Below are 20,579 nucleotides of genomic sequence, written 5' to 3'. Positions count from 1 at the left end.
ATACGTTTCCATCATGCTTTGCTTTAAAGCATTATAACCAGTACATAATCTGTCATTCTTGCCCAATTAAAGGTCCGTGACCCGATCGACAGCATCATCCCCCTGATATTTTTCATTGTTGATGAGGTTTTGGTATCACATAAGAGATACTATTTTTCTCATTGCTATCCTGAAATTTGACGCTCCAAGTCGATGTATTTCCGGAGAAATCATGAAGCACAGCGGCCTTTAGAGGCTACCACTTTGTAAATACTAAAAATTACTTTGGATTTCTGGGCAGGGAATTATGAACAAATCATCAGTCTCCTCAACAGCTACTTGCAACATTGGGCCATTGCAACATTGTCGTCAGGTCTTGTTGCTTGCCTGCCCAGAATGCAATTCACGCATACCAAGGTATTGGATTGCAAATTTGGCTATTTATTCACATTTACGCTGAAAATGCTCTCCTTTTTCTCAAAGCAGCATAAAGGGGCGATATTTGATATTATTAACATGTAATTTTAAAGACAATCCATATCCAAGACTAATAGGGTTACCCCTCTTTAATAATACTGACTACTCTATAATGGTTTATTTTCACTGGGTTACTTTTTGTGATTTTAACTCTTAATTCTGATCAGTTTTGTGGTTCTTTTATTCACAGTTTGGAACAGCTACATATTGAAGTCTATGGGTTAAAAATATATTAACAGCTACGGTTTTAAATTTAGCAGTTGTCTGTTTAACCATAAAAATGTGAAAATTAAACCCCGCAAAATTTTCCTGTTATATAATTAAAACTTTATATGTGACACGATCTGCTCCATGGGAGCCAATGGAAGCATTTTTGAAAAATAAGTTACTGTAATTATTACCTTACACAAACTTTAGGCTATCATATACTGAGCACACCAAAGGTCTAACATACTTGAGTCTAAAGTTCTGAGGTGTTTGTGATGTGTATTTTCTTATGTATTTTTTTGTTTTTTTACTCCATATTTTTGCATTTATCAAATTTGCCACATTTGGCACCCATGGACAAGGTCATGTCCTATATACTCAGTATCATGACCTATTTATTCCACACCTCTTGTTATTTTAAACATCTGAAATTGCCAAAACAGTTCATAAAACATGTTAAAACCAACAAGGAATCAGCCAATTTCTAAGTTTACATTACAAACATGTGCACAGAACAGCTGTCATGCAGACTTGCAGTCTTTGCACGATTCATGGTGCATCAACTCTGTGCCTTAAACTTAAACTCATTAATTTCATTAATTTAATTAATTAAATTTATATAATAATGGAAAACAATTATATGGCTTTGTGTTTATAATGTAAAATAATATGTATAAAGATTCATTTGTTGTATTGTAAATTTTATTTCATATATTTTGGCACAGTAATTGTCACACAACTTGTATTTCATCCACTCATCATTTAAGGTATGGTGATGCATTATTATGTGTATATCAGGTACACAGAAAAGTTGTTACACATGGACCAGAATTGTTGTGACTCACTGTGTATCCACTCGCACCATAACTGAAACTCATTATTTAGTCTTATTAAAGAGTTGCGGGTAAATTGATATTTTAATAATGTAAAAGAGTGTGGCATTAATGTGTATTTAACATAATATGTACTAAAGATGGTATTTGGTGTATATTGTAATCTAGTTCATATATTTAATATAGTCACAGAATCGCTTTAATGTGTATTTAACATAATATGTACTAAAGATGGTATTTGGTGTATATTGTAATCTAGTTCATATATTTAATATAGTCACAGAATCGCTTTATAATGTGTATTTAACATAATATGTATTAAAGATGGTATTTGGTGTATTGTAATATTAGTTCATATATTTAATATAGTCACAGTATGACTCCTAACTCATCCACTCAGTTGGATGGTGTGGAGAACTGCACTATGTATATTCTCTCGGTCAGGGCTGTTCCATCTTCTGCACTTACACACTTCTCACATCTGTCAAAGGGGACACCTCACGAAATCCCTATTGGTTTGGGCCTTTCAGTTCAAGACAGTGTTCTTTACACAGAAAATACCAATTTGTCTTGTCTTTGGTAATTATTTAAAGTTGATTTCGTTATAAGAAATCAAACTTTTGGAATTGTTTCATCAAGAGGCATTTATTTTATGGCATGTTTTGTGATTTTCCCTTTTGAGTGCAACAAGTGTCGCCTTCGTGTCCGAGGGGGCAAGATGGAACAGCCAAATATCGGCAAAAGCAATCAATGGGAAGAAGTGATCTATCTCAAGAAACGTCATACGGACCGACAGAAGATCATGTGCAAAAGAACAGTTGTCATGCATGGAGTACCGTCTTTGTGTAACACATATACTGTATATCCCTAAATAGCCACCCGGGGGGCGTTGCTTTTTCCAAAAGGGGGACGTTTCTTAGGTCATTTTTAAAACAATAATTCTCGTTAAAATCATTAGGCAAGTTTAAAACTCATGCTGAAATGACAAAATATGAACTTAGGAATGATTCACTTCTGGGTTTACGATCAGCTTTACGATTACGACATATCTGTAATTTTAAAACATCTTGGTTGAAAAAAAAAATGGGGGGTTTAATTGAAGGGGGCAACTATTTGAGGATATATGGTAGCTCATGCACAATGCATAGGTAATGTGCACAGAAACTGAAATAGTTACTGTTGTCATGCATAGAGCTCAGGCATTTGACTCGTAGTGCATCCACTCTGCACATTAACTGAAACTCATTATTTAGTGTAATGGTTGTTGGTAAACTTATATGGCTGTACTGTTTATGTAAAACAGGGGGTGGCCAACCTGTGGCCTGCAAGCCATATGTGGCCATCAATGATGTCAATGTGGGTCAAAAAGCCTCCTTGTGAACGGCCAGCACAGCCTGTATGTATAAAGATTGCATTTGTTGCATTGTATATTTTAGTTCATATATTTAGCACTGCAGGCATTGTATAAACTTATTTACGATATGGAGTGAATGCACTATGTCATGTGCATAGAATGGTTGTCATGTGTGGACCACAGTTGTATGACTAACATTGTGGGTAAATCATAATACTAATCATAGAGAGTTTGTCCGTACGCACTGCGTACTACGCAGTGAGCGCGTACGCGCGGAGATATCGCGTGCTCGCAGAGATAGGCTTATTATGAGAGCCACATATATAGAGTTGAATATAAAAATGTAAAACAATTGTATGGCTTTAATGTTTATGTACAAAGATGGTATTTGATGTATTGTATACATTAGTTCATGTATCTTTAGCTCAGTTAAGGTGTGGATTATGTATGTGCACTGTGTGTATGTCATGTGCACAGAACAGTTGGTCATGTGTGGACCACAGCTGTATGACTCACATCAGTGTATCAACTTTGCACCTGAAGTGAAACTCATTATTTTATTTATTTTAATATTGTATTCAACCTGATTATACCAATTTTCACCCTGATGTGGCAGTGACGTCAAATGCGGTGTCTTTAAGCGTGTATGTGTGAACCAATAAATTTGCATAAAGTGTCTTAAGCATTCAAGAATATGGTTTCAAATCAAACACAGAGCTGATTGTGAACTCATTTCCCCTCACCTCGCATCCCTCCCTTCAACCCCAATTAAATCTCTGCAGCTAATTGTAATTAATACAACAAATGACAAATAACGGAAGTTACCTGGACAGAGAAAGAAACTTTGGATAGAAAGTGTAATTTGTAATTGCTCTACCAATGCAATGAGAAGTGTAGCGTCATAAGGATTTTAAATCCCATTGAAAATTGCTGAAAAAGTGTCCCCTCAATCAGGTTTGTTGTCCATCAATTAGATAACTTGTGCTATGCTTTGGAATGCACCGTGAAAATGTGTTATACAGAACCAATATTTGTTATATGGTATTATATCCTATAAATGGTTTATAGTGTCATATCATGTAGCTGAGCACAGGAGAAAATTATAGTGGAAATTTCAATTGAATGAACATAGCCCGATTTTTTGCGTACACTGCGTGATGTATGCCAGTGTGTACGGCTGTGCATGCATAGCACGGAAGTGAATCCAACCATGCCAATGCACTTGTGATTGGTTAGTAATTGTATCCAAGGTTGTGTGATCGCGTTGTAGTTTGAAATACGCGATATACGCTCGTGGTTGGATCGCATAAAGCTGGTGGAAGCTGTGTTCATTCAATTGAAATTCCTAGTATAATATAATCCGACCTTTTAATTCCCTCCCTCCCTCTAGGGTTGTTTTTAACTAGAGCGATAACCGCACCATAGCTGAACCATGTGGCTTCGGCAGTATATTGTGGTAGGCCTATACCACTGTCACCCGGACTCTGTAATAATCTCGAAATGCTACGATGGTATGACCGCCCGAATGGTGTTAATGAAAGAGGAAAAGTAAACAATATCAAATGAACTAGAGCAACTGTGCCCTTTGCAAGGGCACGAGGTACCGTAAGTTAGGCGGATGACTGTGACGATCTGATCAAGTAGCAATACTGTGCAGGATGGTATTAATTTTAATAAGACTGTTTCATTAACAGGGTTCGAATTCGTTTAAAAATCTTGCGTAGCAGTTTTTGGCTAATTCATCATAATCAGGATACTTCTATATATAAAGCACTATGAAAAGTGCTATACAAATGCAAAATTGGGTAGCAGTTACTTCAAAATGTGGAGCAAACTGCTATGTGATACAGCTGAATTCGAACCCTGTTCATTAATTGCCGTTTTAATATACCTTGATCGTGAGAAGCTGGCATTTTGAAAACTTGACTTTTGACCTCTGTATGACCCCCTTAATGACCTTAAATGAATTTTAAAATATTTAAAACATGTTAAGAATGTCATAAGGATCATTGCATTTAAATTTCAGCTCAATTGAAGCATTTTGAAAACTTGACATTTGACCCCTTTATTGCCCCTTAATGACCTTAAGTGAATTTTAAAATATTTTCAACATGTTTAGAATGTCATAAGGATCATTGCGTTTAAATTTCAGCTCAATCGGAGCATTTTGGAAAACTTGACCTTTGACCCCTTTACTGCCCCTTAATGACCTTAAATGAATCTTAAAATATTTTTTAAATGTTTAGAATGTCATAAGGATCATTGCATTTAAATTTCAGCTCAATTGGAGCATTTTGAGAACCTTGACCTTTGACCCCTTTATGACCCCTTAATGACCTTATATAAATCTTTAAATGTTTTAAACATGTTTAGAATGTCACAAGGATCATTGCATTTAAATTCAAGCTCAATCGGAGCATTTTCAGTTAAAATGACCTTTTTTGACCCCTGTGACCCCTGGATGACCTAGTAAGCTAGTAAGCTAGTAAGTAAGTAAGTAAGTAAGCTAGTAACATTCACTCTTATAGGCTGATACCATTTCATGGTTCAGCAAAAATCTCATCAATTTTCTGGATTCTTTCTTAAAAATATGGCTACAATTTGCTCAACTTCATTGGAATTTAATTTTTATAAAGGTTAAAACAGTTTTCGATAAATTATTTTTCATGTTGCTGGAAACCAAATTGAAAAAGTTTTGTAGCTTTATTTGAAAAATAAATTTCACAGACATTTGACAGTTTGCTTGATCACATCAAGAGCTTAGTGCAAGAACTCTAATAGCTGCCAGGTGTCATCTTTTTAACTTGTATATAACATGGAATGTAGAAAGTGTCATTTGACTATAAGGCAGCTATGGCAGCTAGCGCCTCCTTGACAGTTTGCTTGATCACATCAAGAGCTTAGTGCAAGAACTCTAATAGCTGCCAGGTGTCATCTTTTTTAACTTGTATATAACATGGAATGTAGAAAGTGTCATTTGACTATAAGGCAGCTATGGCAGCTAGCGCCTCCTTGACAGTTTGCTTGATCACATCAAGAGCTTAGTGCAAGAACTCTAATAGCTGCCCAGTGTCATCTTTTTTAACTTGTATATAACATGGAATGTAGAAAGTGTCATTTGACTATAAGGCAGCTATGGCAGCTAGCGCCTCCTTGACAGTTTGCTTGATCACATCAAGAGCTTAGTGCAAGAACTCTAATAGCTGCCCAGTGTCATCTTTTTTAACTTGTATATAACATGGAATGTAGAAAGTGTCATTTGACTATAAGGCAGCTATGGCAGCTAGCGCCTCCTAGACAGTTTGCTTGATCACATCAAGAGCTTAGTGCAAGAACTCTAATAGCTGCCCAGTGTCATCTTTTTTAACTTGTATATAACATGGAATGCAGAAAGTGTCATTTGACTATAAGGCAGCTATGGCAGCTAGCGCCTCCTAGACAGTTTGCTTGATCACATCAAGAGCTTAGTGCAAGAACGCTAATAGCTGCCAGGTGTCATCTTTTTTAAATTGTATATAACATGGAATGTAGAAAGTGTCATTTGACTATAAGGCAGCTATGGCAGCTAGCGCCTCCTAGACAGTTTGCTTGATCACATCAAGAGCTTAGTGCAAGAACTCTAATAGCTGCCCAGTGTCATCTTTTTTAAATTGTATATAACATGGAATGTAGAAAGTGTCATTTGACTATAAGGCAGCTATGGCAGCTAGCGCCTCCTAGACAGTTTGCTTGATCACATCAAGAGCTTAGTGCAAGAACTCTAATAGCTGCCCAGTGTCATCTTTTTTAACTTGTATATAACATGGAATGTAGAAAGTGTCATTTGACTATAAGGCAGCTATGGCAGCTAGCTCCTCCTAGACAGTTTGCTTGATCACATCAAGAGCTTAGTGCAAGAACTCTAATAGCTGCCCAGTGTCATCTTTTTTAACTTGTATATAACAGAATGTATAATTGAAGACCGAATTAAAAACACCAGTTTGCATAATTATGACGTTCTGTCAACCAGACCAAAAATGCCGTACTGCGCAGGTCAGCGACCAATCACATCGCGCCTTTGCACTGACGTCAGATGCAAACTAGTCTTTTTAATTCGGTCTTCAATAATAGAAAGTGTCATTTGACTATAAGGCAGCTATGGCAGCTAGCGCCTCCTTGACAGCTGCCCAGTGTCATCTTTTTTAACTTGTATATAACATGGAATGCAGAAAGTGTCATTTGACTATAAGGCAGCTATGGCAGGTAGCGCCTCCATGCACTAAACCCTCAACATTTTAAATTTGTACAAACCTGTTTCTATATCCATCCTACTACAATGCAAGTCATCAATGAAGAACAAATGACTGGTGCCACCTTTTGGTTGCTTAGTGCCAGCCGCTGCTGTCATGGCAACACTTCGTGGGCGGAGCTTGCTGACAATGAAATCTTCAAATGATTGGCAGGTGAGTCCAGGTGAAAGACTAGTCTTTACAAAGTAGTTTTTGGGTTGGACAAGATTCTGTGAGACAAACAAATTACAAAATGACTTCACAATTTTGATAGAAAATATCATGGCGATTGCTAGCTCTTGATCAGAGCCCTCGCAGTACCTTAGAAGATCCAGTGATCCCCAAGTAAAATAAACCCAAGCAAGTGACTGGTCTTTTTTAAAGAAAATGTATATAGGCCAATCCCTGCCTGGTTTAGACCATTCTGTAAAAAATTAATACCACTCCCAGCAGTACATGTACATGGTACAGAGCTTGCCAAGGCAAGCTTCACTATTGGCAAGCTACATAAGTCACCAACAAGTAAGTATATGGCCACTATGCAGTAGGACAACTATGCAGTAAAAGATCACTGTCTCCCTAAGATATTGGTCTACAAAACCCACCAACCGCGAAAGCCCACTCACCGAGCCGCCAGTCTGTTGAAACATTACGTTATTACGAGCAGCTGGTCTTTACTATTAGTGTCAGAGGGCATATGGCATGGTTTTTCATTTTTTCTTTCAATTGGATGGAAAATAGGTTGGCTTTGGAGCAATTACTATTAGTGTCAGAGGGCATATGGCATGGTTTTTCATTTTTTCTTTCAATTGGATGGAAAATAGGTTGGCTTTGGAGCAAAGCTAGGCGATTGCATGAGATTTTGACCTGCAATAATGCTCTCGAGTCATAAGAAATCCCGCCTCATACTATAGTCTGTATACCTTTCTCGAGTATATTATATCTCTAAATGTAATGATGAGAAGTATATAAAGTTATACATTTTCATAAAGGAAAATGATGCAAGGAATCCAACTAGCATAACAGATTCATGCAAAAATTAACAGTTTTTGAGAAAATCTCAAAATTTGATTTTACTTTACTGACTCGAGGAAGGTATACAGACTATTGCATCACTACTCATCATCAGATAATCAGGATTTATCCTGTAACTGTATTGATTCAAGTATGAGAACAAGAAACAAGCTTCTATACCAGCTCAGGCAGCATGGTGTAGTGGTAAACGTATTAGCCTCAGCCTCAAAATAATCAGGGGGTATATAACAAGAGTAGTGTACCAGAATAAGTATTTTGATACTTTCTGAAAAATGACCACTGGCTCTTTAAAATGGCTCCTGTTCTCTACACAATCACAGGACCAGGAGCTGTTTTTTCAAAATGTGAGGCTCTTAGTTATTTGTCATGGATTGACAAACACATTTCTCATCATCAGTCATACATGCTTGTTTCATGCCACGGGGCATACAATCATGATCACGGCACGTACCGCAACTCTATACAATTTTGGTTTCAGTTCCTCCTTCCCAGTCCCTCATAAATCAACAAGACAACAGTGACCACAATTTAAACAGACAGGTACAAACACACAATCATGTCTTCTCTACACATGATTATATTTCATATTCACAAAATTACAATAACAATGACAAAACAAACAACTATGAGTATATATTTCCTTATAAAATCATGCATTTATGATGTGTGTCTCATCTCAAGTTGAGAATAACGCCATGTTGGATTTTGCAGTGCCAGATTTGCATCAGTGCTTTTACGCGGTTGTGTCACCAGCGTAAAGACAAATTGCCCTTCTACACGTTTTTATTTGCTTCTCGGATTAGGTTATTGTGCACAATTCAAATCTGCCACTGCGAAATCCAGCATGGCATTACTCTCAACTTAAGACGAGACAAACTATATAGTAATAGTGGCATAGATACTGTAAGCTTATATATACATAAAATATGTGCTAAGTAATAAAGAATATATTAGTGCTTGCATATTCTATGATCTGATCTCTACAGCAGTGCATGCAATATGCACATATTCTACATATTGTTCCGTATAACATGGCAAGCTATTTGTAGATGCAGGAAACAGTGAAACCTGGTGTTTTTTGGCTGGTATTCAATTTGAAAAGCCATGTTTTTGACAAACTTGGTCAAGAAACCAGATTTCTTTAACAACTTGGCTTTTCAAATATGATAAATTTGGCTTCTCATATTGATTAACCTACAATCAAGGAAATTAATGTTGGCACACTCTGGCATACTAAATGTAAATCGCAACCCCTCTCCCCCCAGTTCAATGTTGATGAAAGCACTTTTTCCATTGGGCTCTCCAGTCTCCCCAACACTGATTGAGGGGAATGGGCCCATGGGGGAGCGAAGGGGAAAGGGAAAGGTTTGAACTTCTCATCAAACATTATTATACTAATTTCACTGAACTCTCAGAGCAGCAATGAAGAATTCAAACATATTGTCAAGGTGTGCGAACTATTTATTTCCTTGATTGTAGTTACTTGCTTTGATTTTTTTTTAAATATCATAATAATTTAATAAACTAGGATTTTTTTCAATGTGATAATTAAATTAAGCCTGGTTTGTTTCCCCTTTTGATAAACTTGGTTTCTCCATTCTAAAAGCAACGTTCATATACACTTGTTTTTGTAGAAACATATTTTGGCTTTAAACCATCACAAAATAAACCTGAATATAAATATAAATAAATTGCCTCCTGTGCATGCAATACATAACAGAAGATAAAGTAAAAAGTTCCTATAATCATGCATGATATATTCTAATATCAGCATTGATACCATTATATTTGTTTATTCCTGATTCCAGAGAAGTTTAGGACTATTTTGTGTTTCCAGATATAAAAATTTAGATTCTCATTTAACGGGAGATTCACATATTTTAAGGTGAACTATTTTTGCACAAATATTTGTTTTATAGCGACTGTCATTTTGAGCCTTTCAAGACCACCTGCTGGGCTACCTGTGAGCTCTAGCTTCACATTTGAGGCTAGAGTCCACAGCTTTCAAGTTTGGTAGATATTCTGTTGAAATTCAAATTTGGATGAAATATTTTGATAAATCAATTGTATTTTTAGATTAGAGCAAATTTGCCTATATATTTTGAAAAGTTGAAAAATTGAGTCAAAAAAACCATACCATTTTGTCAAGATAAACATGTCATTACAACTTTCATGTAGTATTGTTGTTGGTGGGGGGGGGGGGGCAAAAAACTACTGGGCTATTCTTCTTGAAATCCATACACCCTCTATAGAAGACATGATCTTATTCTCTCACAAAGGCGGTGCAGGTTTTAAATGGAGTCACCCATTCAAGTAAACCCATTTGAAATTCCCACTCCCTGTATGGAAGATTAAGGTCATGTCTTCCACAGGGGGCATATGGATTTCAACTGGAATAGCCCATTTGGAAAAAAAGTCTCCATTTATCTGGAATCAGGATTGAACACAATAAAACAGGATACAATTAGTATACATAGACTTACTCTTAACATGTCCATTGTTGATGCTAATTGCTTAGCATGTGCCTTTAATGGCCAGTGCTGATATACATCAAAAAACAGTTTATAGAACAATTTTTATTGATGATTTATTTCATAAAATAAATCAATACGAAACATTATGAGCTATTTCATTATTTGAACTTACATGTGTGTTTCATGGGTCTGGAGAATTTGTGTGCATGTATGTTTGTATGTATGTAGGGGTGTATACATACCCCTACACATGTGTGATAGGCAATGAAACATTTAATAAATCTGAAGTATAGAGTTGTGTAAAACGACCTTTGATTGGCTAATCTTTTTTATTTTACTTTCATACCCTGAAATGAAAAGGTACATGTAAGGTATGATATTAAACTTATATTCTTGTGTGGGCACTAAATATGTCAATTTAGCGGGGTGCTAATTCTCTCCTAGGTTCTGGTCACAGACCCATTTGCCAAAATTGGCGGGCCCATAGTTTTCTTAAACCTATTTCTGTTTTAAAAACAACTTAACCCCCCCCCCCCCCTTTTTTTTTATTGCACCGCCCAATTAGCCCTGGATGTCACAGCTCATTGGGAAATTTCCTGATCAGGGAAGAAAACAAATTAAGCACTGACATAATTTCCTGAAACTTCTTTAACATTTCCTGAAAATGTGTATTCCCTTATTCTTTGTACAGGAAAGATCCAAGCAAAATTTCCTGAAATCAGGAAATATCCTGAAGATTTACATCCCTACCTGATGCTTCCATTTTTCTATGCAAGACAATAATAATAAATTTCAGATATAAAAAAATGCAGAAACCTTTTGCACTCATTGGAACAAGATATTTTTATCTACGATTAACTTAAAAATCTTGATCTAATTTTATTTACTAAAACTATTCAGTCATGTTTGGATCTGGCATTATAAAATTTCCTGAAATGAAGGTTTCCTATGGTACAGTTCTTTCAAAGATAAATTCAAACTATCAACAATTAATATGGCATTTACCCACATGGGCAATACTGCCTTTAGTACAGTTCATATGATTTGTTAATCACATGATATAATCACATGAGTAATCAATCAAAATAAAGCTTGTAGATTTCTTAGCAATTTCAAGCTAAATCCTCTTCAGTCCTATACTGGCTATTTTTACCTTATCTCTGATTGGCTCAATACATGATATAACCCTCTTTGAAACCAATCAAAATAATTCTTGGATGCCAATAATATTTACCTGCATGAGGGCAGACTTGCCTACTCCTGGTGGACCTGTCAATAACACAGGATGATTGCTGCCGACTAGGAGGTCTACCAAACCGGAATATCTCTCCACCTAAATACAACAGGCGTGAAAAAAATAACAGATTGAATTTAAATAAAGGTTGAATCTCTCTTTTCACAAATTATTGCGTATCAGAATACTTTAGATGTTGACACCAGACAATGTCATGCCAGGTAGTGGGGTGGGGAAATCACAAGTTCACAGCAAAAATATCCATTGGCGCCAACTAGGTGGTCTATCAAGAGGGAATATCTCTCAACCCATCAAATACAATAGGTGTGAAAGAAGGAACAAAAATACTACTTCACAATTAATGGTTGCTTATCAGAAAGTTTCAGATATTGAAACTACACAGTGACATGCCGGGTAGTGGTGGTGGGGAAGGTCTCAAATCACAGGTTCACAGCTGCGCCAGCATCCGCTACTCAAAATATGGGACCTCCCTATCCTCTATCAAACAATAAGAGGATAGTAAAAACAAAACATTCTTATCATTTATTCTAATTGCTCCATTTACCACCCTTACTCCCTGGACCTGCAGTAAATTTGGAGTGCATAGGGAATTTACAGTTTGTCTTCATCCTTTAAGTTCCAGTTTGACACAACAATTGATACAATGTCAAACTGGACAATATTTTAAAAGTTTACAGGAAAGAAATAGGCTGCTCTTTCAAATTCTGTTAGCTTTCCTATTCCACACAAGAGCAATCTTTCATTCCAGTGTTTAGAGGGAGGTTAACACTCTGGTCGACATTGGGCTATTCCGTTTAAAATCCACACTACCCCTGTGGAAGATTTTGGAAATACATTCCACAGGGTGAGTATGAATTTCAAATGGAATTAGCATATAAAAGCAGCTCCATTTGATTTTCATATACCTTCTGAGATAGATACAACCTGAATCTTCCACTGAGGGAGGGTGTGTTTCAAATGGAGCTGCCTAATACGTTTATTCCATTTAAAATTCATACTCCTCCTGTAGAACATATTTCCAAAATCTTCCACAGGGGTAGTGTGGATTTTAAATGGAATAGCCCATTATTGACAAAACCCCACACTTACCTCAGGTATGATAGTATAGTTAGTTGATAGCGTTTTGACTCTATCCTGGTTCTTATCACCCCACGGTACCAGGATGCCAAGATTAGGATCAATACAGTAATCATAGACAAGGTCATCGCTGGGAAAATGCACATCATTGGTAGCCTTGGCAAGTAACTCTCTTGCAAACTGGTCAAATTTGCTGGCACACCTGAAAATTAAACGAGTCATTAAATATTTCAGTCATTCATTTGTTCATTACATTAATTCTGCTTGTGCTCATTCACTCACTCATTTATTCATTCATTCACATACTCTGTTATCCGGCTAGCTGTGTGATCTTCATAGGGAAACATGTTTTTAATGTTTTTAATGTATGCAACATGAAATTATGGTGTTAAAACACCATAATTTCATGTTGCATACATGCCTATACATGCATATATTGCTGTTTCAGACAACATGTGTTACTGTCTTTCTGTACGGGTGCGAGTCATGGGAAAACAAGATCAATGCATTTGCAACATCTTGTTACAGAGTCATGTTAAACATCAAGCGTGTGGATCGGATTCCAAATGAAACCATCTACAACCTGACCAACACCACTCCACTGGTTGCCAGAGTCAAGATTCATCAACTCAAATTTCTCGGCCATATACTGCGTCTTGAAGATGGCGAGCCTGTGAAAGAATATGCGCTTTATATTCCACCACATGGGAAGATGAAACCGGGATGGCCGCACACACTGTACTTACAGTATGTCCAGCACCTCCTGGGAGATACTGAAGGGATGCTGCAGCCAAACAAAATTGTTTCGCTTGCCCAAGATCGCATTAGTTGGAGAAGGCTTGTAGTCGCCTACTCCGCAGCCGACTGATGATGATGATGATTGCATACAGAACTCAAATACCATCTTTAAGTGTTATTGTCCCATACTGAGTCATCTTTTGTTTTCCAAAATTGAGCACTTTAGACAATTAATGGAGAATGATACACAATTCGCTTGTTTTTGGATTGTTCCCTTATCCGGCCAATCCGGTAATTGTGAAAATTCAGTTATTATCATCATGAAAAAGGAACAGCAAAAAATATCAACTGATTAAGATTTAATTCTGAGCCCTATTACCCTTGACACCCTTTGTAAGAACATTCTCCATGTCTCAAATATATCACTGTGATTTCTGTATACTGATGACATAACAGATTACTAATTAACTGTCCCTATTCCGCAGAATTACATCTACAAGTATATATGCCTCTAAAAGAGTGGGTTTTTTGATGAAGGAGATAAAAGGCAGACACCCTCCACAAAAACATGATTTGGAGTTTAAACAACTATATTACTGATACAGGCAGCTGTACAAACATGTATTATTGTAAGACCAATCATTTGTAACGTTTTTGTGAAGGGTTTCGGCCTTGCGTCTTTTTCCTCAAAAAAACACTCATTAAGAGGCATGCTTGTAAATGGAATTCTAGAGTATAACCTGTAAAGTGCCTTTCACCATTTCACCAGAGTATAATAAGAGATCAAGACAGAAATGATTTTGCACTGCAAAAAATGATGCACTCTATAGTCAGCATAATACAAAAGGGACGGTTTATAGCTAAATGGGGTTTGTCAGTATGAGAAAGCCATAACAATTTTAGCCTTCCAGTGACATACCTATTGTGCAGATGGCCACCAAATGCCCACACATATGCAAATGCAAACATAGATGACATCAGAGTCATAGGCCTGGGTCTCAAACCAAGTAGTGAGTCTCCTACGGAACTGGCACGACGACGTTGTACGTCAGGCACTGATAAACGCTTTGTCAATGAGGCCATGGTTGGATCTGAAATTATGAAAATTAAACAAAACCCTAAGTCAACTGTTTTTCATTTATTAATAAGTTAAATCCACATTATCCTATCTATAACAATTAACAGAATACATGTTTTCCTAAATTGGAAATATATAATAGAAATCTCAATAAATGGGCTTATTAAAATGCTACTTAAGTTTTACAAACAAATCCACCAATATCTTAAGATTTTCAGGAATTTAATTTATGAGTTTTATGTATCAAAGCTCAACATTTATGACAAGAAACAAAAAATAAGCATCTCATTTTATGGGTAGTTAATACCGCCATTTGAAAGTTTTACAGTGCGGTTGCGACCAAAGTTTGGTAAATATTGTCACTTGAACTGTTCATTTGAGGCCTTTTTTCTTTGCAAAATGTTCACCTCAAATGATCTTTGACCTCAGTATGTCACATTGAACAAAACTATTATATCAAAGTTCTCATAGTGCAGGTACGACCTAAGTTTGATTTCAATTGCTTTAGTCATATTGGACCAAATTTAAACCAGAATCCTATCATATAGACATGTATGTTACACAAAATGTTTGACAGATACATACACCCACACACCCCATTCAGATGACCTAAAACTAAAAAGGCACAATAAGTAAGCTACCTTCTTGATCTCCAGGTTCCATCAATTCTTCATTCATAAAATGTTTATCACAGAGGGCTGACATGATCCGTAAGAAAGATGACACTTCTTGAATGCCATCAACAGTATTGAGTCGTATCTGGTTTGTATTCAACAAATCGGCTGTGAGGGCAGTGCTGCACTGATTGGTGATGAAAACCAAAGTTGGTCCAAATGTGTCTGATATAAGAGACTGTAGGAATTCAAGGCTAAAAAACAGAGAAATAGTAAACATGATAGAAATATATAAATTCCAGAAAGTTCATTGGTTGATTGCCATATTACCCTAACAAGGAGGAAGGAAGGAAGGAGGACAGAAAGAAAGAAAGAAAGATAAAAAGAAAGAGAGAGAGAGAGAGGGGGAGGGAGGGAAGGGGGAGGGAGGGAAGGAGGGAGGAGGGAGGGAGGGAGGGAGGAAGGAAGGAAGGAAGGAAGGAAGGACAAGAGGAAGGAAGGAAGGAAGGAAGGAAAGAAAGAAGGAAGGAAAGGAACAAAGGAAGGAAAGAAAAAAAGGAAGGGAGAAGATGAAGAGAATTTTAATTTTCTCAGGTTTTCAACCCGGCCCTTCTGATGCTAGACATAAGGACGGCCATATTTTGCTATACCTTGCTACTGGGGATTACTTTGGCCAGCCAAGCTTTCTGTGCCCATATGTGCTTTCGCATGATGACACAAATATCGCATCATGTGGGATACTTGCGCTTGCAGTGGATTGCTGCTATAGCTGATTGTGGCTTTTGATTAAGTTAGGGTTAATAGGCTTACAAATAGCCATGCTTTTTACAAACTTAACAAACATTTGATAGTTGCCAATCATATAAGAACCAAGGTTAAACATATTCAAAGGTAGGCAGGGCTTCAAAAATAAAGTAAAAGATTATTTTTAAAGAAATATAAAAACGGTTACTTTTTATACAATATCCTAGCAACTATTCCCAATTCCAGTAAAAGACAGCACTAAAATGTTTGGATTAAAAAAAATTATCCTGTTTTGCCAAATGAAACAGCTAAATCCTAATCATTTACAACTAACTGGCAATATAAGTCAAATTTTAATAATTAGCCAATTTCTGAAAATGTGGGCCAAAAACATGCATTTCGGGTTTTTTTTTCGTATGCTGTAAATCAAACCCAAAGACATGTACTAAGACTAACTTTTCAGGTTTTGACGTGTTAATTTTTGGAAAACATATTTTCAAAATTGCATATATTTGGCACACTTTCCCTCAATTACAAAAATTTTAATAATTGGATTTTTTTGCCAGCTAGTACTAACTAAAGGATTAGGATTTAGGTATGTTTCATTTGGCAAAACAGGATAACATTTTTAATTACAAAAAAACCCAAAAAAACCAGTGCTGTATTTTTCTGGAATTAGGAGTAGTGACTGGTTAGTGTGATGTTATAAATACCTGTCACTATTAACTTCCCAGCAAGACTTGGCTGAACCAATCCATGATTCTATCAAGAACTTCCAGTGCACAACATCATTACTTAAATGTACCACAGCACAGCGAGACATGACGGCTGGTGAAGCTTTTGTCAGCTCAAGCGTCTCAAATATCATAGATGTTGACTCTGAAATTGACAACAGGAAAAGTTGATAGATAATGTTATTAGGCTATATATGGTATCTAAAGACTACACAAAAGTAACACATCTGTTATAACTACGCCTATAGAATCTGAACTAATAATTGTGTTCACAATATTTCAACATAGAAAGAAGGATGATTTATTTACGCGCATTTTGATGTCCAATTTTGTTCAATATTAACAATACAGCAGTGTTTTTAAAGAAAAATTCCAGAATTTAAGCAGCCTATTTGTATTGATTTGAAGTCAGCGCGAAGATAATGGAGGGTTTTACATGCCACAATGCTTGCGTAATATCCATTGATCGCTGTAAACAGCAACTTTTAAATTCGGGTATTTTTCTTTAAAAGCAATTAATACTGTGTTGTTAATATTGAACAACATTTGACAAATGAGGTATCAAAATGCGAGTAACTAAATCATCATTCTTTCTATATAGAAATATTGTGGAAACAATTATTACTTCTGAAGCTATAGGCATATTTATAACAGCTGTGTTACTTTTCATGCAGACTTTATAATAATGTTTAAAACCACAAAAAATACTTCATCAGTGATGCTGGGAAGATTCAGCAGCACATTACTTTTTATTTTTCAGTTCACAAGATAAATAAATAAATAAATAAATAAATAAATGTAGATATTTGTAGATCCAGGGTTCTACATCTTCTACCAGCACTTTCTATACCATTTATCATTATCTTAATGAATCAACTCACCTCCTAGCTTAAACTGCTCTTCATGTCCAAGACAAACTCTGTCAGTTCCACAAGATCCAAGCTAAGGTCCTACACTTTGAACCAACCCTTGGCTTACCAATAAACTCACCTCCTAGCTTTAACTGTTCTCCATGTCCCAGACAAACTCCCTGAGTTCCACAAGATCCAAGCCAAGGTCCTACCCCTTCACTCCAACCCACACTCAAATCTCCATCCATCACTATCCACTGATCGATGACGCTGGGAGGATTCAGTAGAATCTTGTTTTTCTTCTCAGTCTGTTCTTCAACAAATTGTTTGGCTGCTTTACTCGAGATGTTAGCATTTCTGATAAGTCTTGTTAAGATTCCATCATGCCAGGTGGCTTGGTCCTCGTTATAACAGCCCATAAGCTGAAACAAAAAATATCGGATGTAAGATTCAAACAACATACAATAAATTGAAAGAGAACTTAAACTAAAAATCTGGGTAAATTGTTTAAATATTGTTAGATTACTATGTTACCTCTTTGATAGATAGTGCTCCAGGGAAGACTACAGACACATCCACTCTGGGATAGACCGTCTCCTCGGCATGTTTACCCACTGTCTCTGTCCAGTGCATGGTGACCTTTGACAACATCTCTGCCGTAGACGTCTGACCTTATTTGCGGCAGATGAATGTGGGCGCGGCTCGGGTGTAGATGGTGCTGACTGCAGGATCAATGACAAGAGAAAAAATGGTAATTTGTTACATTCCTTAAACATTTTGTAGTATACTATTTAATTGGAGTTGGGAAAAAAACGTACTAATATAGTAATCAGATTACCTTGAAACCAAACTGAATATCTTCTTAAAGGAAGTCTCCGGCAATCACAACATTATGCCTTATATGTAAGAAAAATAATTATCAAGCACGAATCACATGGTTTTATTTAAAGCAAACTCATAGTGACCATAAAAATGAATAAAAACATACGTCTCTCAACACGCGAAATTCAAAATTCCTGGGTTGAGCACAAATAGCCATTACGTCGTTGCCCTTAAACAATTTTGGCGCAGGAATTTTGAATATCGCGTGTTGAAAGCTGACTGTTTTTATTCGTTTTTATGGTCAATATGAGTTTTGTTTTATATAAAAACATGTGATTCGTGCTTGATAATTATTTTTCTAACATATAAGGCATAATGTTATGATTACCAAGACTCCCTTTAAGCCCTTTATGACCAGCAGATCACCTGTACTAACATGAGGGTTCACAAGGGGGTCCCAATCTGAAGTTGGTTTGCAGTTTCTTTGCCAATGGGCATCACTAACGGACATTAATCAAAAGTTTTTAAAATGCAATCTTTCTCAGAATCTGAATTTTGTGTGGTCCCTATTTTTAGCAGTTGTGGCACTTGGACTCTTATCAATCTTCATAAGTTCTACTGTATTGGTCATATCAAATCCACTCTTCATATTATTGTAACTGAAAATAGGGTTGACAACAGCTGCAGAGATGCTGACGTATGCCAGAAAAACATTTTACCAAGAGCATGTTTATAGCTCAACATTTTGCATACAGTTTACCCCGACAACAAAATATTGGGAACAAAATAGCTCCAAACAATGCTAATCTTATTGGAGTGTAAAATTAGAACTAGACATCACAGTGGAGAGTAGAAAATGAAGCGTTTGTCGCAAAGAAAACACACACTCATAATTATGGGACTATAATCCGACTACCGTAAAACCCCGTCTACAAGCATATAGTGTGCTTCTGATGAAAGCTACATTAATCCAGTCGCCATTATGGAGTTTGAGCAAATAAATTACGGATCCAAGCATATACAAACAAGTATTATTTTAAGACCGATCTATTGTATTGGTATATTAAGGCCAGAGTAATGGAAGACACATTCGTTCACGCCCGAATTTGAGATTTCTTAATATTTATCAACACTAAGATGTATTCTTTCACTTGAAACTGATAAAATACAACTTGCTAATATTTACTCGTATTTTTGCTTGATTTGTTTCACTCTTTTCAACTCTAAAAAGTCACATGGCTCAAGACAGCTTGGCGGGAAATAATGAGTCAGAAATGCGCGAATGCGAAATATTTTGATTACGCGCGAATTCGCTTAGCGTGACGCTGGCGCAACTCTGCAGCGTATGTCCAACGCAGTCTAGGCGCATTCGGTTTGTTGTTCACGCCAGCAAATGTGGTGTAAACAAAACAAAAATTTGCAGTCAAAATGCCACTTGGATTTTTTAATTCTTTTGAATTTTGGAGCACTGAAAGCAGACATTATAGATTTATTGGTGCAAAAAGATGCATATTTAGACCATGCACCAGATACAGCTTTTACAAGTGTGAAAGTCTTACCGTTTTAAAATATAAGGACGTTTTGTGCATAATTTTGACATTTTTTTACTCAAACGTCGATTTCTCAGAGTTCACTTTTGACAATATTGCACGATTTTTGTGACAAGATAACTTCGAAAAATATGCAAGCAAAAGGTAAACTTTTGCACTATCGTTTAGAGTACATCAAAGTCTAGGGAAGGTTTTCTCATTTTTTTCAAAATATTTGTTTTAAACAAAAATATACACCATTATGTTCAATTTTTGGCTAGAGTGACAAAATTGCTTTTTTTCACATGTTTTTTCAATATTTCAAAAAGAGACCAATTTCAAAAAATAAAAAACCTTCCCTAAGTTCATGTCTCTTCTTCATGAAAAGCTAACTGAATTTTTTTACTCGAACGGATTTTTTTCTAAGTTGTCACAAAAAATTGGGGTAAAAAGTGAATTTTGTGATTTTTTCAGAAACTCAAGATTTTTGAACAAATCTGACGTCACCAT

At 36.3% G+C, this 20,579-nt stretch overlaps 1 protein-coding gene across 1 annotated transcript in view; it reads right to left on the bottom strand.

Moving 5' to 3' along the window:
- LOC140150132 (dynein heavy chain domain-containing protein 1-like) overlaps nucleotides 1-20,579 on the bottom strand; it is a 37,489-nt gene that overhangs the window by 16,453 nt on the left and 457 nt on the right. The window contains exons 2-9 of the mRNA XM_072172136.1: nucleotides 18,253-18,440; nucleotides 17,858-18,140; nucleotides 16,847-17,012; nucleotides 15,417-15,643; nucleotides 14,617-14,788; nucleotides 12,972-13,161; nucleotides 11,862-11,960; nucleotides 7,141-7,348 (exon numbers count right to left, since the gene is read on the bottom strand). Of these exons, the coding sequence (XP_072028237.1) occupies nucleotides 7,141-7,348; nucleotides 11,862-11,960; nucleotides 12,972-13,161; nucleotides 14,617-14,788; nucleotides 15,417-15,643; nucleotides 16,847-17,012; nucleotides 17,858-18,140; nucleotides 18,253-18,369 (1,462 nt within the window). The 5' untranslated portion in view covers nucleotides 18,370-18,440. The remainder of the gene's footprint in view (nucleotides 1-7,140; nucleotides 7,349-11,861; nucleotides 11,961-12,971; nucleotides 13,162-14,616; nucleotides 14,789-15,416; nucleotides 15,644-16,846; nucleotides 17,013-17,857; nucleotides 18,141-18,252; nucleotides 18,441-20,579) is intronic.

This window comes from Amphiura filiformis, chromosome 4 (assembly GCF_039555335.1).
Source record: "Amphiura filiformis chromosome 4, Afil_fr2py, whole genome shotgun sequence".
NCBI classification, from domain to species: Eukaryota; Metazoa; Echinodermata; class Ophiuroidea; order Amphilepidida; family Amphiuridae; genus Amphiura; species Amphiura filiformis.
This window is presented reverse-complemented; position numbering and strand designations above follow the sequence as displayed.